This window comes from Prinia subflava, chromosome 1, assembly GCF_021018805.1.
Source record: "Prinia subflava isolate CZ2003 ecotype Zambia chromosome 1, Cam_Psub_1.2, whole genome shotgun sequence".
Lineage (NCBI taxonomy): Eukaryota > Metazoa > Chordata > Aves > Passeriformes > Cisticolidae > Prinia > Prinia subflava.
Window position 1 is genome coordinate 22,837,670 of NC_086247.1, and position 16,442 is coordinate 22,854,111.

General features: G+C 46.3%; 1 protein-coding gene and 1 long non-coding RNA gene across 2 annotated transcripts in view; one reads left to right on the forward strand and one right to left on the reverse strand.

Annotated features, from left to right (window-relative positions):
* The window catches only part of SDC2 (syndecan 2), a 59,700-nt gene extending 55,166 nt beyond the window's left edge, over positions 1 to 4,534 (reverse strand). Inside the window, exon 1 of the mRNA XM_063390586.1 lies at positions 4,092 to 4,534. Coding sequence (XP_063246656.1) covers positions 4,092 to 4,151 — 60 coding nt within the window. The 5' untranslated portion in view covers positions 4,152 to 4,534. The remainder of the gene's footprint in view (positions 1 to 4,091) is intronic.
* Positions 1,191 to 11,695, forward strand: LOC134547071 (uncharacterized). Its single transcript, XR_010079365.1, has 3 exons — positions 1,191 to 3,397; positions 6,055 to 6,106; positions 11,400 to 11,695. It is a non-coding gene; the product is annotated as an uncharacterized LOC134547071 (long non-coding RNA).
* Positions 11,696 to 16,442: the final 4,747 nt, after the last annotated feature.

Below are 16,442 nucleotides of genomic sequence, written 5' to 3' on the forward strand. Positions count from 1 at the left end.
TTATCTTGTCATCCTGAGACTACACTTAATTTAGGACTATAGAAACTTAGATCCACCGAATCTCCAAGCAAATTCCAGACTTACTGCACACTCCGAAGTCCACCATCATTATTCCAATAGCTGCAGGAACTGTCTCAAACCTATCACAGAGGTGTTATCTTCCCAAGAACCACAATCCCAGCACCCAACTTCAGACCCTAAGATATTTGTCCTGACTTGTTCCTGAAGATGATGCTCTCATCTAGTTCCTCGATAAGCATCTAGGAAAAAATGCAGAGAAAACATCTCTGCACTTTAGGCCTCAATACTAATTCAGTTCCAAAGAAGACCTCAGGGCTAAGAAATTAAAAAGAGGATCAGAGTGTCTGATCTTGGGTCAAGATTCATCTGTTCTTTAATTTTTAACCAATAATCTAGCCTGAGAGGGAAACGCATTTCCAGGAAGTGGTTCCTGGGGACACTCATCTAAGGGGTGGCTCTAACACCCAGGACTGGTGGCAAACTCCAGAGCTCCCCGGAATCCCCAGTGCAAGCAGCTGCTGGATGGCAGAACCCAGAAATCCAGTTGGAGCAAGGGAAGCAGCCACGACAGATTCCAGGTGTTGCCAAACCACAAAAAGCAATGGATGAACATTTATTAATTATACAGTAAGAAGAAAAAGTACATGTGAATTGGAAGTGGGTAGAAATAAATCAGGACTGAAAAGACTTCCTGCTTTCTTTGGAACTTATTTGACAAAGCAAACTTAACACACATAGGAGAGACACACAGAGCATATAAATCTAAATACCAGCTATTTCTTCAGCCCTTCTTTTCCTCTAATTACTATCTCTGAAGTCTAACTGCCTTTTTCAAAAAAACATTCCTTCTCTCCAACACACTATCAATTTTCCAAATTCCAAAACCAAAGTAACCATTAGAAACAAATGTAGGAAAATTACAGCATCATGCTTCTCAAATACTAAATACTTCTGAAAAATATACCAAGTATTACCCTTGGATCATCTTTCAAATTCTTACATTTATGCCAACAACACAGCAGTCAGATGCTTACATAAGAAACTGAAAGACCACTCAGATGATGCCCCAGTGCTCTGTTTCACTGGAAGTCCCAAACCCAGCCCCACACGCATGTATTGATGATGTGAGGCAGTCTCCAGACTCCAGAAGCTTCCTGGGGAGAGATGGACGTAACCTTCTGTGAGGAGAGCAGCACCAGAACGCTGCAGTATGCAGCACAACCTGCTAGCCAGCAAAGTTTCTCAGTGTGTACTTGGGCAAGTGCAGGATCAGACTGTCACAAGCTCTGGAAAACCATTCGTCCCACTGCTGCAAACAAGACCGAAATGAAAAGGTTTATCAGCCTCTTCCGAATGGGAGCTGACAACTACAGCTGGATACTTGGCACTACTCTCTGGTGCTATTAAAATCAGAGAAAGTGGTGTCCCAGCATCATCAGGACTGGGCTCAAGGGCTCAACCTTTTAAAAGGCACATCTGGACTCTCACTCACAGAGTTTTCCTTTTCTTTCCAGTCGTTTCATGTCACTGGCTTTCCCTCCCTTATAAGCAAAACAAGAAATTTTCAAGGCAGCTAGAAAGCACTTTTTTTGCCATTCAGCCAAGCCTGGGTGAATCCCCCATGTCCTTCCAGACCCACATGCTTTTTCAGACCCCACTGTAATCTGATGTCTCCCCGCACACTGCGCTGACGGCAGCAAACCACTCTGCAAGCCTCAGCTGCAATCCAGCAGCTTTGGTGTGGGGAACACTTGCTGCCATGTGCAGGCTGGCACTAACAGGTTGGGCTCCCTGTCACCCGCTCCATCACAGCCCTGTCCTGAAGCAGCTGCTCCCGGGGAGCTGGCATGGCACAGCAGAGCGCAGCTGCGGTGCGACAGCCCACGTCACAGCACAGAGCACGCACCCAGCACTGACACACCACTCCCGTGCTTCACTGGCAGCTCTCACTTCCAGGACATTCTTAACACAGGGCTAACATCTCCTTGGCCCACCCCAATAAAAGTGTTCACTGGTTATGTGAACCAAGCACAGGGAACTCATCGCTTTAAGAAACAAAATCTGCTGCAGCTTCGCCCTCCTCTGCTCAAAAGACTCATGGATAATTTACTTTACCAGAAACGAGATTTTTACCTTATGGTTTTGCCTAAATAATGATAATAAATAATAGAATCTAAAATCACAACGAAATGTAGACCTAAATCCATCTGACAGTGGTCTGGAGAGCTGGGAGGATTTTCTGAGAATCCGTGTAGAATTTGTCTTATGACAAGGACAGACTTTTGCAGAGAAGACAGATTTGGCATCTGTCTTTTCACAGAGACTGGTCTACAAAATCCTATCTTAAGGAACCATGAAGCTGCTGCCAGGCACAGTGAAAGGAAAAAGGGAGGCGAAAGAAAAGGAAAAAGACCAACCTCCTTTTAGTTTTCCAGTCCCTCCACAACTTTCTGGCAGCAGTAAGGGCGCTGCAGCAGAGCCAGGCAGGCTCCCCACCGCCCCCTGAAGCGCATCACGCCGGGATATGCCCCAACAACCCACCTCACACTGCCACAGTGTGTTCATCCTAAGGCAAAAACCCATCAAACTTTATACTTTACTAATTACTGTAGCAGCTTAATAGCTATTCCACCATTGGAGAACTTCCTACTAACAGCGTTTCTATAAAATTAAAATATATCGTACCTCATTAGCCAAGGGTGTTTCTGCAGCACAGTTATACTTAGCGGAAACAAGGCTCAGTGTTCTACACAACCCTTTTTGAACCGTTTTTAAGAAAATTGTTTTTCAGTTGTATCCTTAGAAATTCCTAATGATGAGCCAGATTTCATGAAGGCTGTGACTTGGCTAATTTATACAACAGCTAGAGAACTTCAAAAGTTAACCCAAGCTAGTGGCGTTATTTAGTTCAGTGAAGCGGCTCATTCTAATTGGATTAAATTGTCATGGGTTTTTTTAATTTCATATTGAAATCTCAATTTATCATTTCCTAATATTTGCCCAAACACTGCATCAGTATCATTTGCATACCCTTCCCTCAAGACAATCTCAGATCCACAAATAGAAAAGACCCCAAATCCTCTGGCCGCTCCTCGCCGGCTCCTGCCACGAAAGGGTGGGAGAGAGGCTTTCCCAGAGGTACAAATCCCGGCAACAGAGCTAATTGCATTAAACAGAGGGCCCGGTTAGCGAACACACTGGTGGCGCGGAAAAAGTGTAAACAGCGGCATTATCCCGAGCACCTCGCGGCGCGCCCGTGGGGAAGGGCCGGCCGAGTCCGCGGCAGGCTCGGGCTCCGCGGAGCCGGGACCTGGCCGGGAGGGCGCAGGGCGTTCGGTCTGAGGGGACTGGGAGGTCCTGAGCCGCGCAGCCAAGGGTAGTTGCTGCCTTTTTTTCTCTTTTTAGCCACGGGCCGTGAGGGGTGGATTTTGCAAGGGACGCTCCCGGCTCACCGCCCGCGAAGCCGGGGGAGGCGGCGATGTTCTCGGGCGACCACTCGGACACGGGGCGGCCCCGCGGCTCCCGGCGCTGGCCCGGTACAAGCCCCTGCTCCCGGACCCAGCCCGGCCCCGCGGCTCCCGGCGCTGGCCCGGTACGAGCCCCCGATCCCGGACCCAGCCCCGCGCCGCGGCCCCTCGGGCGCCCCGCGGCCGCCGGGCAGCCGCCCCTCCTCCGGAGAGGCACCCGGGGGGCTCCGGGGCCGGCTGGCGGCTGGGTCGCCGCGGCAAACTTCGGCCGAGGTTCGCTGGAGGACGGCAGGGTGCTCCGCACCGACAGGGTGGTCTTCTCGGCTTCGTGGGGGTGTTTGGGGCTTTGGTTTTTTTGGTTTTTTTTTTTTTTTTTTGACTGGGGGGTGGGTTTCTTTCTTTTCTTGGCGGGCGGGAAGGAATGGTGCCTGCCGTTCGCAGACCGCTCAACTATCAACAGATGTCCCCCCTAGCCAGCCCAGTGCCCCGCGGACGGCGATGCCACGGGGCACGGCTCGGGCTGGCAGAACCGAGGCGGCCGCCCCCGTCCCGTCCCGTCCCGCGGGGCTGCCGCCGCCCCCTCCCCTCTGCCCCGGCACTCACCGGCTGCCCGGAGGCGCAGGCCACGAAGCTGACGGTGAGCGCCAGCCACACGCCCCGCATTATTCCCTCGGAGCCGGCGCGGCGGCCGCCGGGGGCCGGGCACAAAGGAGAAACCGGGGGCCGGCGGCGCTCGGCAGCGCCCGAGGGGCGCGGGGCAGGGCCGGCGGCGCCCCGGATCCGGCCCGCCGCGCTCCTTCGCGGGGCTCCGCGCTGCGCTCCGGCGCTGCCCGGCGGGCCCGGTGCGAGCGGCTCTGGGGCGAGCGGGCTGCAGGCTGCGCGCTGCCGGCTCCGCCGCACTCCCTCCGCCCCGAGTGCGCGGCGGCGGCGCCGCGGCTCCCAGTTAAACCCCGCAGAAATTCCTGCAGGATTACAACACAGATTGGCAGCTCCCCCAGCCAGTGGAAAGAAGCAGCGCGCCGCCACCGCCGACTCTCGCCCCTCGCAAATTCAAGCAACTTTCCCCCCTCCCTCCTCCTCCTCCTCCGCCCAGGTCTCTCCTCTCTCGTCCTCCCCCCCAGTGGAAAACATGAGCAGCGCCGCGGACCGATTAAGAGAAGGCTGGCCCCGTGTAAAATCGGGGACGTGGAAAGGCTCCCCCTTCGCAAGAGAGATCCGGCGGCGGTCGGGTGTTTCTGGCGCTGTGCTGCCGGGGTTCGCACCGCTGCTCCGCGCCGCCCTCCCCGGTTAGCCTCGGTGGCAGCTTCAAGTGTCGGGAAAAAAGCAAAATGGAGGGGTCAAAAATCACGGGAAGCGGGGCTGTCCCGCAGTGCCAGCTCGTTCTGAATCCCCATTTAGCTTTTTGGCTCAGAATTCATTTTTTTAGACTTCTCGCCCTCAACAAGACTAGAAACTTTTAACGGTGAGGGGCGGCAAAGTAAGAGAGGGCTGCAATTTGTATCTAGTTACATGGACCCAGAAGCTATGTCTTTAAAATAGATACTGCAGGAATTGACAGCACCAAGAATGTGTGGTCCAGAAGCCGAAACAAGAAGTCTCGCTACAACTAGTCCATGGTATTTCTCTATTGGGAAAATGGTGCTTTTGCAGAGCTTAGGAGCCTCAGCCCGATCCACTTGTGTATGCCAGCATGTTTCCACCACTGAACGTGTGCATGCATGACATCAGTCACTGGACATGGGAAAGGAGCAATAACCAGGAAAGAAAATATATCAGTCTCACTTGCAAACTACGACTGGTGATTTAAGTCAGAACGTAGCAAACAGCGTTTTATAGCCTGAATCCAATAGTCACAAGGACCATAATGGTCTCTTTTGTTTGAGCAAAATCTATCCCTGTCAGGCGACCCGGCCCCCGGAGAGGGCATGAAAAGCCCAGGGAGATACCCTGGGGAGATGTTTTTCCCAGGCAGATGTTTTTCTATGCCCTTCACTTTGCTTACCCTGTGCTGTGTGAAGGACTTTGCTCAACGGGTTGTGTTGAGATCCCATCCGCCTCCAGTTCCCGATCTGGTTGCCTTCCTATCAAAACAGGCATGCCACGTAAGAAAATACAATAATCTGGCACAAACAATCTCTCACTCCACTCATCACTTTCCCAGCCTCTCCCAGCCAGACATATCCCTGGTGATCCATGTGCCGTGTGGGCGCGGTGGGTGAGCCTGTGCTGGGACACTGCAGGACCCTTCTCCTCAGAGGGGAGGCTGGCCATGCCTGGATTACTCTTACTGTGTGCGACCCACTCCCGGGAATGTGATACCTCTCAACAGTTACCAGACTTGCTATTTCGAGATCCACCTTCCGGACGTGCCATGTCACTGACTTTTAGGCTGCATTCCCCTCTGAAATCCTACCAGATTTTCAGTGGTCTGCTCCTTGTTGGTGTCACACACACAGATTGTTTAATGTATTCCGTATATTAAACAGATTGTTTAATATAATCTTTCTCCTTCAAAGTATGTTGCAAATACTTAAGACCTAATTCTGTGTATCCTCTTCCTTTGTAGGCAGCCGGATTTCAATTCAACTAAGCAACAATTTCAGCACTGTTTGATGTGGGTGAGTGAAGCAAAGGGAGTAAAACTCCGTTTGGGCAAAATCTGTAGGACCTCACATGGACATGGGGTCTTACAGGCAGCCCAGTCTGCAGGGAGGGGAGAGATAAAGAAAGAGGTTGCAACTTGTCCCCAGTCAAGGGAGAAACGAGAAAAAGCATTCTGTAAGAGTAGGAAAACAGAATGCCACATTAGAAACAAATAACATAAAAGAGCCAATGTGAAGACAAAGACGCTACATATGGGAAGTATCCTAAGGGTCATCAGATACCAAGGGGCAGATGATTTACTACTTTAGGGTATTTTTTTTAGCATTCTTTAACATTTTTAGCATTCTTTAACAGGCATGTTATTTAACATATAAATCAACCTCAGCTTTACTCCATGTTACAATGCATGATTATCAAGGTTTTACATACGTGGCAGAATCTATCAAAGATCAAAGTATCATCTGCAATAGGCCAAGAGAAGTCCTTCCTCAGGCAAAGGTGATGGCGACAAATGAGCTCCTCATGGACCACCAGTGTACTTATGGGCAGTGCCCTTAAAGGGTCTGGGGCTAAGACCTACAAAACCTCCAAATCCTTAACCCTCTGTGGGGATGATATCTGATGCCAAACATGATGATAGGCACACACACTGATGCGAGAAGGAGCAGAACTAAACACCAGAAGGCAGACGGATGATTTGAAAAGATAGAAATGAGCATGAGGATTAAAAAATAGAAAACAAATAACCCTCGCAGTTCACAGAAATAACAAAATATTTTTCTGTATTCCACTAATTCCCTCCTCACTCTCCTGAGCCTTCTGTCTGGGAGCACCGTACAGCACTGAGAGCATTTCCACATGTGGTCCTGTGGAGAAGCAGCTGCAGGCCTGGGCATTTCTCACACACACTGGCAGGCAGCGTTCACCGTGTTGCCTTTGTGTCACCCTGGGTCCCCCCAGCCCTCCCACGGACACAGGCCACCCAGAGGTTAAGAGAGAAACTTCACCAAAGGCCATTTTTTTTTCAAAATATGTTATATCCTGGAAGGATGCAAGAGGACCTCAAGTGTAGCTTGTGCTGTGTGGTTATCAACTACAGAAGACCCAAATGTCCACCAAACTTGAAAATTCAGTTTTGGGTCTCTCCTAAGGGGAGAGTTACTGGAGTTTTAGGGATGAGTCATGGTTAGAAATACATGGGAACTGTGCAAAACACAGGTTGGGAGATCTTGGGAATAAGTTTCCAGCCCATGGCCGCCAGGGCACCATTAAGGATAAATGTGCATCACAATTTTTTGAGTGCTTCCCAAGCATTCATTTTTGCATGACCAATCCTGCAGGTGACTTGCACAACCAGCAGGGCTAGGAAAGAAACCTACATGGGGAGGAGTGCTCCTAATCATGCCATTTTTCCACTGAGATTTGTTCAATAATGCAAGTTGTGGTTGAGAACACTCGCACAACCCCGAGCGTCACACCACAGTGTGAGTATTTGTGCCCAGGATGGAAGAGCCTTGGCATCACATTCAAAGATCATAAGAAGTGGCAAATTTCTTCAAATAACTTATTCAAAGAGAGACAGAACCTGTGAAAAGGAAAAATACAGCTGACATTAAATCTGTTTGAAGCCACACTGACAATGACCTGAAAAAAACTTGATAAAATGTGTTGGTAGGACAGTTTAAAGAGATTCATTACCACATTCCCAAACTCCCAAATTTTATGCTTCTAATTTAAAAACAATAGAACTTCTAATCTCTTCTATAAAAATGTCTGTAATATTTTTAAGTGCTGTTGTGTTTATTTCTGTATTATAATCTGAATTCAGGGATGTGGTAGAATGGGACTGGTACTCATGGGACCATTGAATCACAGGAGAGGTGCCGGCAATTTTTGGTAACACGTCAGTGAATGATTCTTTTCTGCATCAATTCTTAACAGTGTAATTACATGAACATACATCCTTCCTCAACAGGCACTTGTTCTGAAGGGTAGCTCTTTTAAGCATCCCCAAAATACCCTAGGACATGCTTGCTTCTCCTTGATCCAGAAGACTCTTTTGCTATGCAGTTTCTGAATCGCAGATGTATGCAGGTTATTTAATTTTTATTGTATCTAGTACAAAAACTATCTAGTTTTGTTTTGGTTAGATATGAAGTACAAAACATGTCTGCACAAAACCAGGCATCCCTGATAGCTGAAACAACAGTGCAGCAGGAACTCAGGGCATTGCTGAGCAACCAGTGCTTGTTGTGTCTGCTGTGGCAGCTCTAGGACCACACAGCTGGACTTTATGGGGTTTGTAATGATGAGCTTTATATGAATGCAGCACAAAGTCTGAGCATGGCCTGCAACAACTGACAACAGAAACATGCAGCTGACAAAACTTTATTTTGTCCATTTTTCACAGACAAGTATAGTGGTAGGAACACGTAATAAGAAAATAAAAGGCTGGCATTAAAGGCAGAGAGCACAAGCAGCAGCTTCCTATGAGAGGGTGGGATGGGTGGAACAGTCCAGAAGTGGCTTGCAAATGGGGCTGGTTTGTGTTTGTCACTGTGCAACAAAAGGAGTGAGTGTCCATGCAGAGACAGAGACGTGCACCCGGGCGGGGGCTTCGCTCCAGTGGGGGGAGGCAGGGGGGGCGTGCAGGGCAGCAGGGGGATCCAGAGTCCTCTGTGCTCTTGGAGAATGGTGTCAGCCAGCTCTCCAGGAGAGCTACTTGCAGAAAGTCCCAACCCCTACCTAGAGGGGCATATCTGAACCAGCCATACATCCAGATTCAAGATGGCCTTTACACCTGGAATTAAAGTCTGCTTTGGCAGCACTCCTGGAGTAGAGCTCCTCCCCTGGTACACAGCAACTCGCTGAATATTTTCAATGTAAAATACATGCCCCAAGTGCCCTTGCTGATTTAAGAATCTCTTTTCCAGGAGAAATGCCTACCAAGAACCATAAGTAAAGTGAATGACACAATGCTGACAGCTAGAACTACCAAAAATATGATAGTTGGCTAAAACCCACTTCTGTCCTGAGTACAGAAGCTTTGTCTTTGGATGTTAACTGCTGTAAGAAGCTCAGTGTCACTTTGTGCTGGCCTCCTGAGTGGGGTAAAATTTACACAATTTGACAAGTCTAGCCAAGGCTATTGCACTTTTTTTTTTCCTTAATTAGGACAAAATGTACCTTTAAAATAAAAAAGGTATTTCTTTATCTCTGAAAGTTCTATTTAGAGCCACGGCTTGATATTTGCCTGAGATATTTGCGTACCTGAAAGTGTCTCATATGTGATCATCTCTGCAAATGAAATGCGTTGTTGATTTAGTTTATTATCCCAAAAGATGATACCATGGTTAAGGTTTATATGCAGTATATCAGGAGAAAAACACAGAAGGGTTGAATTGAAATAGATTTTAATACTGCAAGGTATACTGCTCAAGTTAATGAAAGTCAGACATACATTTGGCTGCTGTTGCTAACTGAATAATACAGGTAATAACAGAAGCATCTATTCAATTCCTGATGAACATGAGTAATTTCCATTATCTTAAAATGTGTGGGAGTTATTAATTAGAGGTGCAGTGATTGCCCAACACTTTTTCATTATTATATTGTGTTGTCAGTCGCTCATACATTTGCCAAAGTTTAATGCATCGAGCTGAAATTTCCTATACTGAGAATCAACCTCCAGCTGACTTCATTTGTTTAATTTTATTTTTGTTTTGCAAGTTTTATCGAGAATAGTGCATCTGTTTCCAAGAGCAAGGTTAGGAGAAAGTATGTTATTTTGTCTATGGTAATACAAATTCCCTCCAAAATTTCCCTGAGAAGATTTTTTTTTACCTCCATGCATGGAAGGAAAGCACAAAAAAATTGGCAAAAGAAGTCAATGAAACACCAGAAATTTTCTTTTCAACACATTTGGGAAATTATTCCCAGCTTTGGACCATGTCTAAGCATTACTGTCTTTGCAGTCTGTACATGCTCAGTAGAGACTTGTTAAATTCTGACATCTAAAAATCCCATCCAGGCCAGACATGTTCCAACTCAGAGCCATAGGAATCTTTCTGTGCTTGGTCTCCAAATAAAAGGACTGTAGAGTTCCCCTTGGCACTTGTGAGACAAAGTCTGCTGTGTGTGCCTGTGCAGCAAGGAAAAAGAGAGGGGAATTTGGTATAGTCATGAAGGAATAAAGAGAGGGTCAGTGGTTGTAAGAGTTGGAGACTGAAGAAGAAGAAGAGGGGGGATGTAGGGAGGATATGGGGAGGGAGAATGACAGCAGTGAGGGTAGAAGGAGACATTGGCACAGAGGGGCAAATGTCAGGACATCAGACCCGTGGTAGGTGACACCCATGGGGGCAGCAAGGGAGGAAAGCAGGACCTTGCAGTGTTTGGGGTGGCTGGGAGGAGAAGGGGAAGGATACAGTCCTGACCAAGGCAAGGTGATAACTTCCATCACTGAGCAGCTGTGTTCTCCTCCAGACCTTGAAATTACACTGCCAGACGTAAGGCACCATCTTCCTTTGCTGTCAGCAAATAGCAAAGGGAAGATGTCTGTCAGCCCCAATGCTCTGCATTGGCCGATCAGCATAAATAATAGGCTTTTTTGTGAGAGATAATATTGTCAGTAAGATCCATGCAGTACTTTGTTGCAGAAATTTAAATCTATGGAGACAATGACACAGACTATAATTAAAGATAGTATCATAAAGCATTAGTTGCAAGGACAACCTTAATTTTGATTTTTCCCAACTTCAAGCACTTGGTTTTGTAGCTTAAATGTTTTTCTAGCAAAATTTTTCTTCATGTTGTTCTTAATATATAATGCCCAACGTGTCCCACTTAACTAATTTCTGTTGTCTGGCCCTGGAAATCTGTACCCCTATGAGTAATGCTTGCACACATGAAAAAATCACTAGAATTACCTGACACCACTTATCACCTCCTAACTTACAGGAGTAAACAGATCCTGAAGTACCTGCCCATTTAATTCACTGAACATGCTAAAGTTAGTCCAGATGTATGTCATTAATGAAAGTATTTTAAAACAGTATCTGCTACCTCTTGCCAGCTCCTACTTTATTGTTCAGGTATAAATATATTTTAAATAAACATATATTCCAACAGCAAGTGAGCATCTGTCTATGTCAAGCCTTATCACAGCTGCCTGGGTTTTTTGCATTTCTGTTTCTCTCTCTGTTAGTGTTGCTTTTACCTTTTCAGGACGGAAGTAGATCCAGAGCCAAAAGAATGAAATAAAGATGTGTCCAGGTTGTGCATGTTTCAGCATATTTATTCCAATTTCAGGGTATACATCCTGTGAGCATCAAAACAAATTAGTCTACAGTACAAGGAGAGACTGTGGTCTGGCTGTTTTCAAGAGAAAATGCAGCTGGAGTTTTCATGCAAGAGAAAAAGCTTCGTTTTCCTGCATCAAGCTTTTTTTTTTTTAGTCTAATTGCAAACTCCTCAGGTATGTAGAAAATGCTGCTTATTAGGGGTGAAATGAACTAATAACTGCTGTCCCTTCAAGCTTGTAGAACAGTCTCCAGGGCAAGTCTGGTACCTGGGTGAGAAGAATCACCACTTACTGCCATGGTGTGGTGTGGGGCTTCCCCTGGCTGGAGTATCCCTCGTTTCAGGGTTCTTACATCAGAGGGTACTTAGTACACACATTCTTTATAATGAACAGATTTCTAAGATAATAAAATGGTAGTTATGCAGGGCTGTAAGCAAAAGATAGATTCTGAATGAGAGAAAATTAGTTCAAAGCATGTGATTAAATAGTGGTAGGCTTAAGGTCTTAATTCTCATCTCCCGCTATGTGAAGCAGGAGTAACTCATTTGTAGTCAGTGAAGTTACAGAGATGTAAAAGAGCATTGGGGGGGAATCAGGCCATTGTTCTCTGCAAAACTCACTGATAAGGCATTAATTACTAAAAAGAAAATGCCATCAAAGTATGTGAAATGCTTTGCAAAATTCAGGAGACAAACTGATTAAATGCTATGTCATACAGGGAATTAGTTCCAAATTTGTGATTGTGGAGAAAGCAAACGCTGCACTACAGATAAATGAAAGATTGTCTTGAAAGCCTTCTTCAGAAGACCACTTGCTTTTGGAGCAGGAGCCAACCCTACACATTACATCCCAAGATGTGAAACAATTCCAGATAACATAAATCACCCTGAACCTTGGTCTGTCTCACATACTGAATGCCAGCCAACTGCAGTTGTTTAAGGTTTGTAGAAGTTCACTGGACTCTGTTTCCTGCCCAGCCTATCTCCCCTTCCTCCCCTCCACTCATAGCTCTCATCTTAGGTCAAGTAAATCTTGGAAGCAGAAAAATTAAACACTAGTCAGACAGCACCATGTGCGGTCTCTAACTGAACACTCAGCTAAGGCACAAGAAGTCTCTGGGGAAAATCCCACCTCCAGGGATGTGATAAAATCTATGGTAAAATTCTCATTTGATCTCTCCAAGAGCAAGATTTTATGCTCATCCTCAGGATAATCCCCAGATCATTTTTTCAGACTCTAGTTGCTGACATGGGGTGACCAAGGATTCAAAGATTCTGATGTCTTTTTGAAGAAAAGCCCTGAGCAGTTAACCCTCAATTAAATCCACCATGGAAGAGATGGAGCATATTTTATACAAGAAGGAGCAGCAGAAGAGTTGGTAAATGGCCATGTCACTGGGACAATGCTGTGGGCCTCACCCACCACAGGTGCTGTGTCTTGCTGGCAGACCCTGGATGCTGAGGTTCTCAGTCCAACATCATGGTTATCTTAAAGGCACATTTTCCTCCAGGCCGTTTGCTCCAGGCATGGGCAAAAGCCCTATGGCAAGATGCTGGGAGTGAGGCTTCTCAGGGCTGTTCCCTCACACAGCAGGGCAAGAAGATGTACTTGTCACATGAGACAGGGGCAAAGTGCCGATGCCATGTTAATATGTCCCTAATACATGACCTGTGGGCAACTCTGTCCTGGGATCTGATGGGGTGACTACGTTCCTGTCATGAGATCCGTGTGGAGGACAGAGTCCTTTGAATGTCCTTTACATCCCAGCTCTTTCTTGTCACCATTGTTCAAATCCAGTCACTCAAAGCAGGAGAAGGTTCACACTGTGCTGTTGGCATCATTATGTACTGATCACACTTTGGGACTGGTGGCAGGAGCTCAAGAGGATTATTCACAGTCCTTCGAGCTGCCAAAGAGGCTGTCCACTGCAGAGCAGCAGGAGTGGTTCCCTGGCCACTCCTGTGGATGTGTCTGCCAGGACAGCAGTGTCCTCAGCTGAGGGCCATGCCTGCCAGGACAACAGTGTCCTCAGCTGCAGGACTTGCCTTGTCATTGCCATCCACTCCTGGGCACTGGCACTTCAGATTTCTAGGTGACAAGAAGCATAACAGGTATATAGTTAAAGTGGTAAAAGTGGTCATGAGAACACAGTTCCACTCCTCAAAACAGAGACTTGTGCATTGGCCAGAGACTGCTGCTCCAATCATGTCTCTCAGTAAATGGTGCTGCTGCCTCACACACATAATTTCCATCTTGAGCGGCACAGTGAAACTGTTGCCTTTCCCTTGTACTCTGGGATGGATGCTCTCCTGCTACCAGATAGTTCAGATTTCTATCCCATGTAATCTTTGAGTTTGTGTGGTTTGGCTGCACTTGATTTGTAGCACTGCAGCTGTCAATGCTGTGGTATAATTCCAGGCAATAGTGCAGATGCTCAAGGAGACCAAGTCTTATGTGGGTAAGTCTTATGTTATACCCACTCAGTGGGTGTAACACACAGGCTCACAGGCAGAGTCGCTTGAGCTGCAGAGTCTGTGTGTCTAAACACAATGCAGAGATTGACCTGAAGAGTGTCCAGCAGCACAGTTTGAAGAGGGTAGAGGTTTTGGTTGTCCTGTTGCAATGGTAGTGGTAGCTGTGAGCACCCTGGTGCCAGACAGTGTTGCTCACTGAGACAGCATGTGGGCAGGCTGGCCTGCTGCGGGTGTTTGAGACCATGGTGGAAAGGGAAATGTGTGCCTCTGGCTGGAGAGATGTACAGCATGAGGTCCTTCAATGAGGGTAGCCCCTGTCTACATGGAGCATGGCCGACCTGGCCTCTGTTATCTGTGATTTCCTGAGGCAGCAAAAACATGTTGTCCTGGATCAGGGTAGAACCCAGAGAAGGTGTGAGCTGGAGAAACCACCTAGTGATTCTGGGAAGGACCAGAAGTTGAGATATTTCAAAGGTCAGGAAAAGGCTTAGATGCATCTCCCCAGTGGGCTTAATTTAACAAGTGGATGAATTGCAAGCACTGCCTAGAGCAGCCAGTCATCACACTAACATGCAGCTCCAAGGCTAGCCAGGAGTGTCCTTATCCAACAACAGGTCACAGATCGAGGAGACATAGTAGAAAGAGTGTTGTTTTTGGGAGTGATATATTTTGAATCCAAATCTACATGGAACCTATTTTAATAGTAAATGTATACTAAATTGAGGAAAATCTTAGAGGTACCCTTTTTTGTTCTTGCAAAGGTATCTTTTCAAAACAGGCCAAAAAGTGGATTAATAAAATGGAGTAAAAAAGAATTAAAACAGCAGTGAAAAGTCATGGCTGTGCTGCTGCAGTATCTCATCACTGGGCATCAGCTTGCTGAGACTGTGTCCGTTCCAGTGTTTTGTTAAAACACTGCATTGGGAACAGCAATTAAACAGATTCTGATGATGGTTTTCAACACATGCCAGCTGGCTCCCAGCCAATGTCAAAGCAGAAACATTGTGGAAACTCATGGTCAATGATGACTTTGATCTTTGAAGGGCTTTGTAGTGGTGGAAGGAAATGGGAGGATAGGAGGGAGGGAGAAGGATGCAAGCAGTAGGGAGAAAAAAAGACTGATGTGCATTGGAGTGGGAATTAACACCTTGACAAGGGCAGTGTGTGCTTTCTTCTTTACCCTCTTTCTTTACATGGGGTAGTAGGCACAGTCATAAACTTTATGGTAAAGATTTGTATTTGTTAATGGCAACTCATATGAGCAGCAGAAGTTCCTTGAGTATTCCCACATGTGTCACTGGGATTGCTCTGTGAGTGCCTTCCTCTGCATGCTGGCTTGCAGTGACAGCATGACACACTGATTTGCAGTGGACGCTGCATGGTATTGGAATCTCTCAGGACAGGATCCAGAACAAAGATGAAGAAGAGCTCTTCTGCAGCCAAGAAAATCATAAACACACATGCTATTCAAATTATCTGCTTCGACATTGCCTGAAATGCTACAACAGCTCTTTAGGCTCAAGGAAGATCATTCCTTCTGTCCCACAAGGTTCACTTTACAAGGTTTAGGTGTTTCATGAATGAGGAACAGAGATAATGGACAGCCACATTTGGGATGAACGAGCACAGAGGGATGTTTCTACAATTTCAACCAGTTAGTTGAAATTTGGTATGACTTTCCCATGTTAACAGCAATAGGCACAAAGCTAATCATATTGATCTTTTAAAGTCTTAGAGACTTACAGAGGTAGAGGATGTTGCTGATTTTCAGGTGTAATGCCAGCTGTAACTTGCTCAGAAATGAACCCAGCCTGTGCTGGAGGGCTCTGAATGCTGGTGTTGTGTCTCTAAAGTAAACCTCACTTATGAGATCACAGGTGCTTTCACTCTGTTGTTCTTAGGAAATTCTTTATAGAAGTAGGATTTGCTTGACAGTACAAGTTGTAGTGCTTCTGTAGAACCCCAGGAAAGCTGGAAAAACTTACAAATATCTTCACATTGAAAAAAAAATCCATTTGCCTTCCAAATTCTTCACTAATGCTAGATGGTGACACCTATTATTTTTCTTTCTTGCTTGCTTTCTATAGTGAACAATATTTTAAATTCATTAAATCCCAACTTGGGAAGGACACATTTAGCAGCCGCAGGGTTTTGGTGCAACTCCTAAGAATTTCAAAGCATGATGTCCTTAATGAGTCCTCCTGTGCTTTTGCACACACAAAAGATGCTGCCAGTGAGAATAATCTTTATTTTAGGTCAAGGGCTCTAGCAGATAACTGAGTTAAGTAACTAACCTTGCATCAGCTGAGCCCCAAAGACGTCAACAATCATTTATGTGCACTCCTCACCTGCTTTAATTGCAAGGTGAGGCAACCGAGCATGAACTCTGGTGGGAGCATTTTAAACTAAAGCATTTCCTCCAGAACTGAATGAAAGTAGTTCAGTTTTGTGTCTGAGTCATAAGAAAACAATAAGCTGGAAAAGATAACCCTGTTGTTTAAAGGATAGTGTCTGGCCCCACTGCGAGGAGACCTTGAACTGGAGTGAAAGTACAAGCAACAAGAATCATTCTTGCCT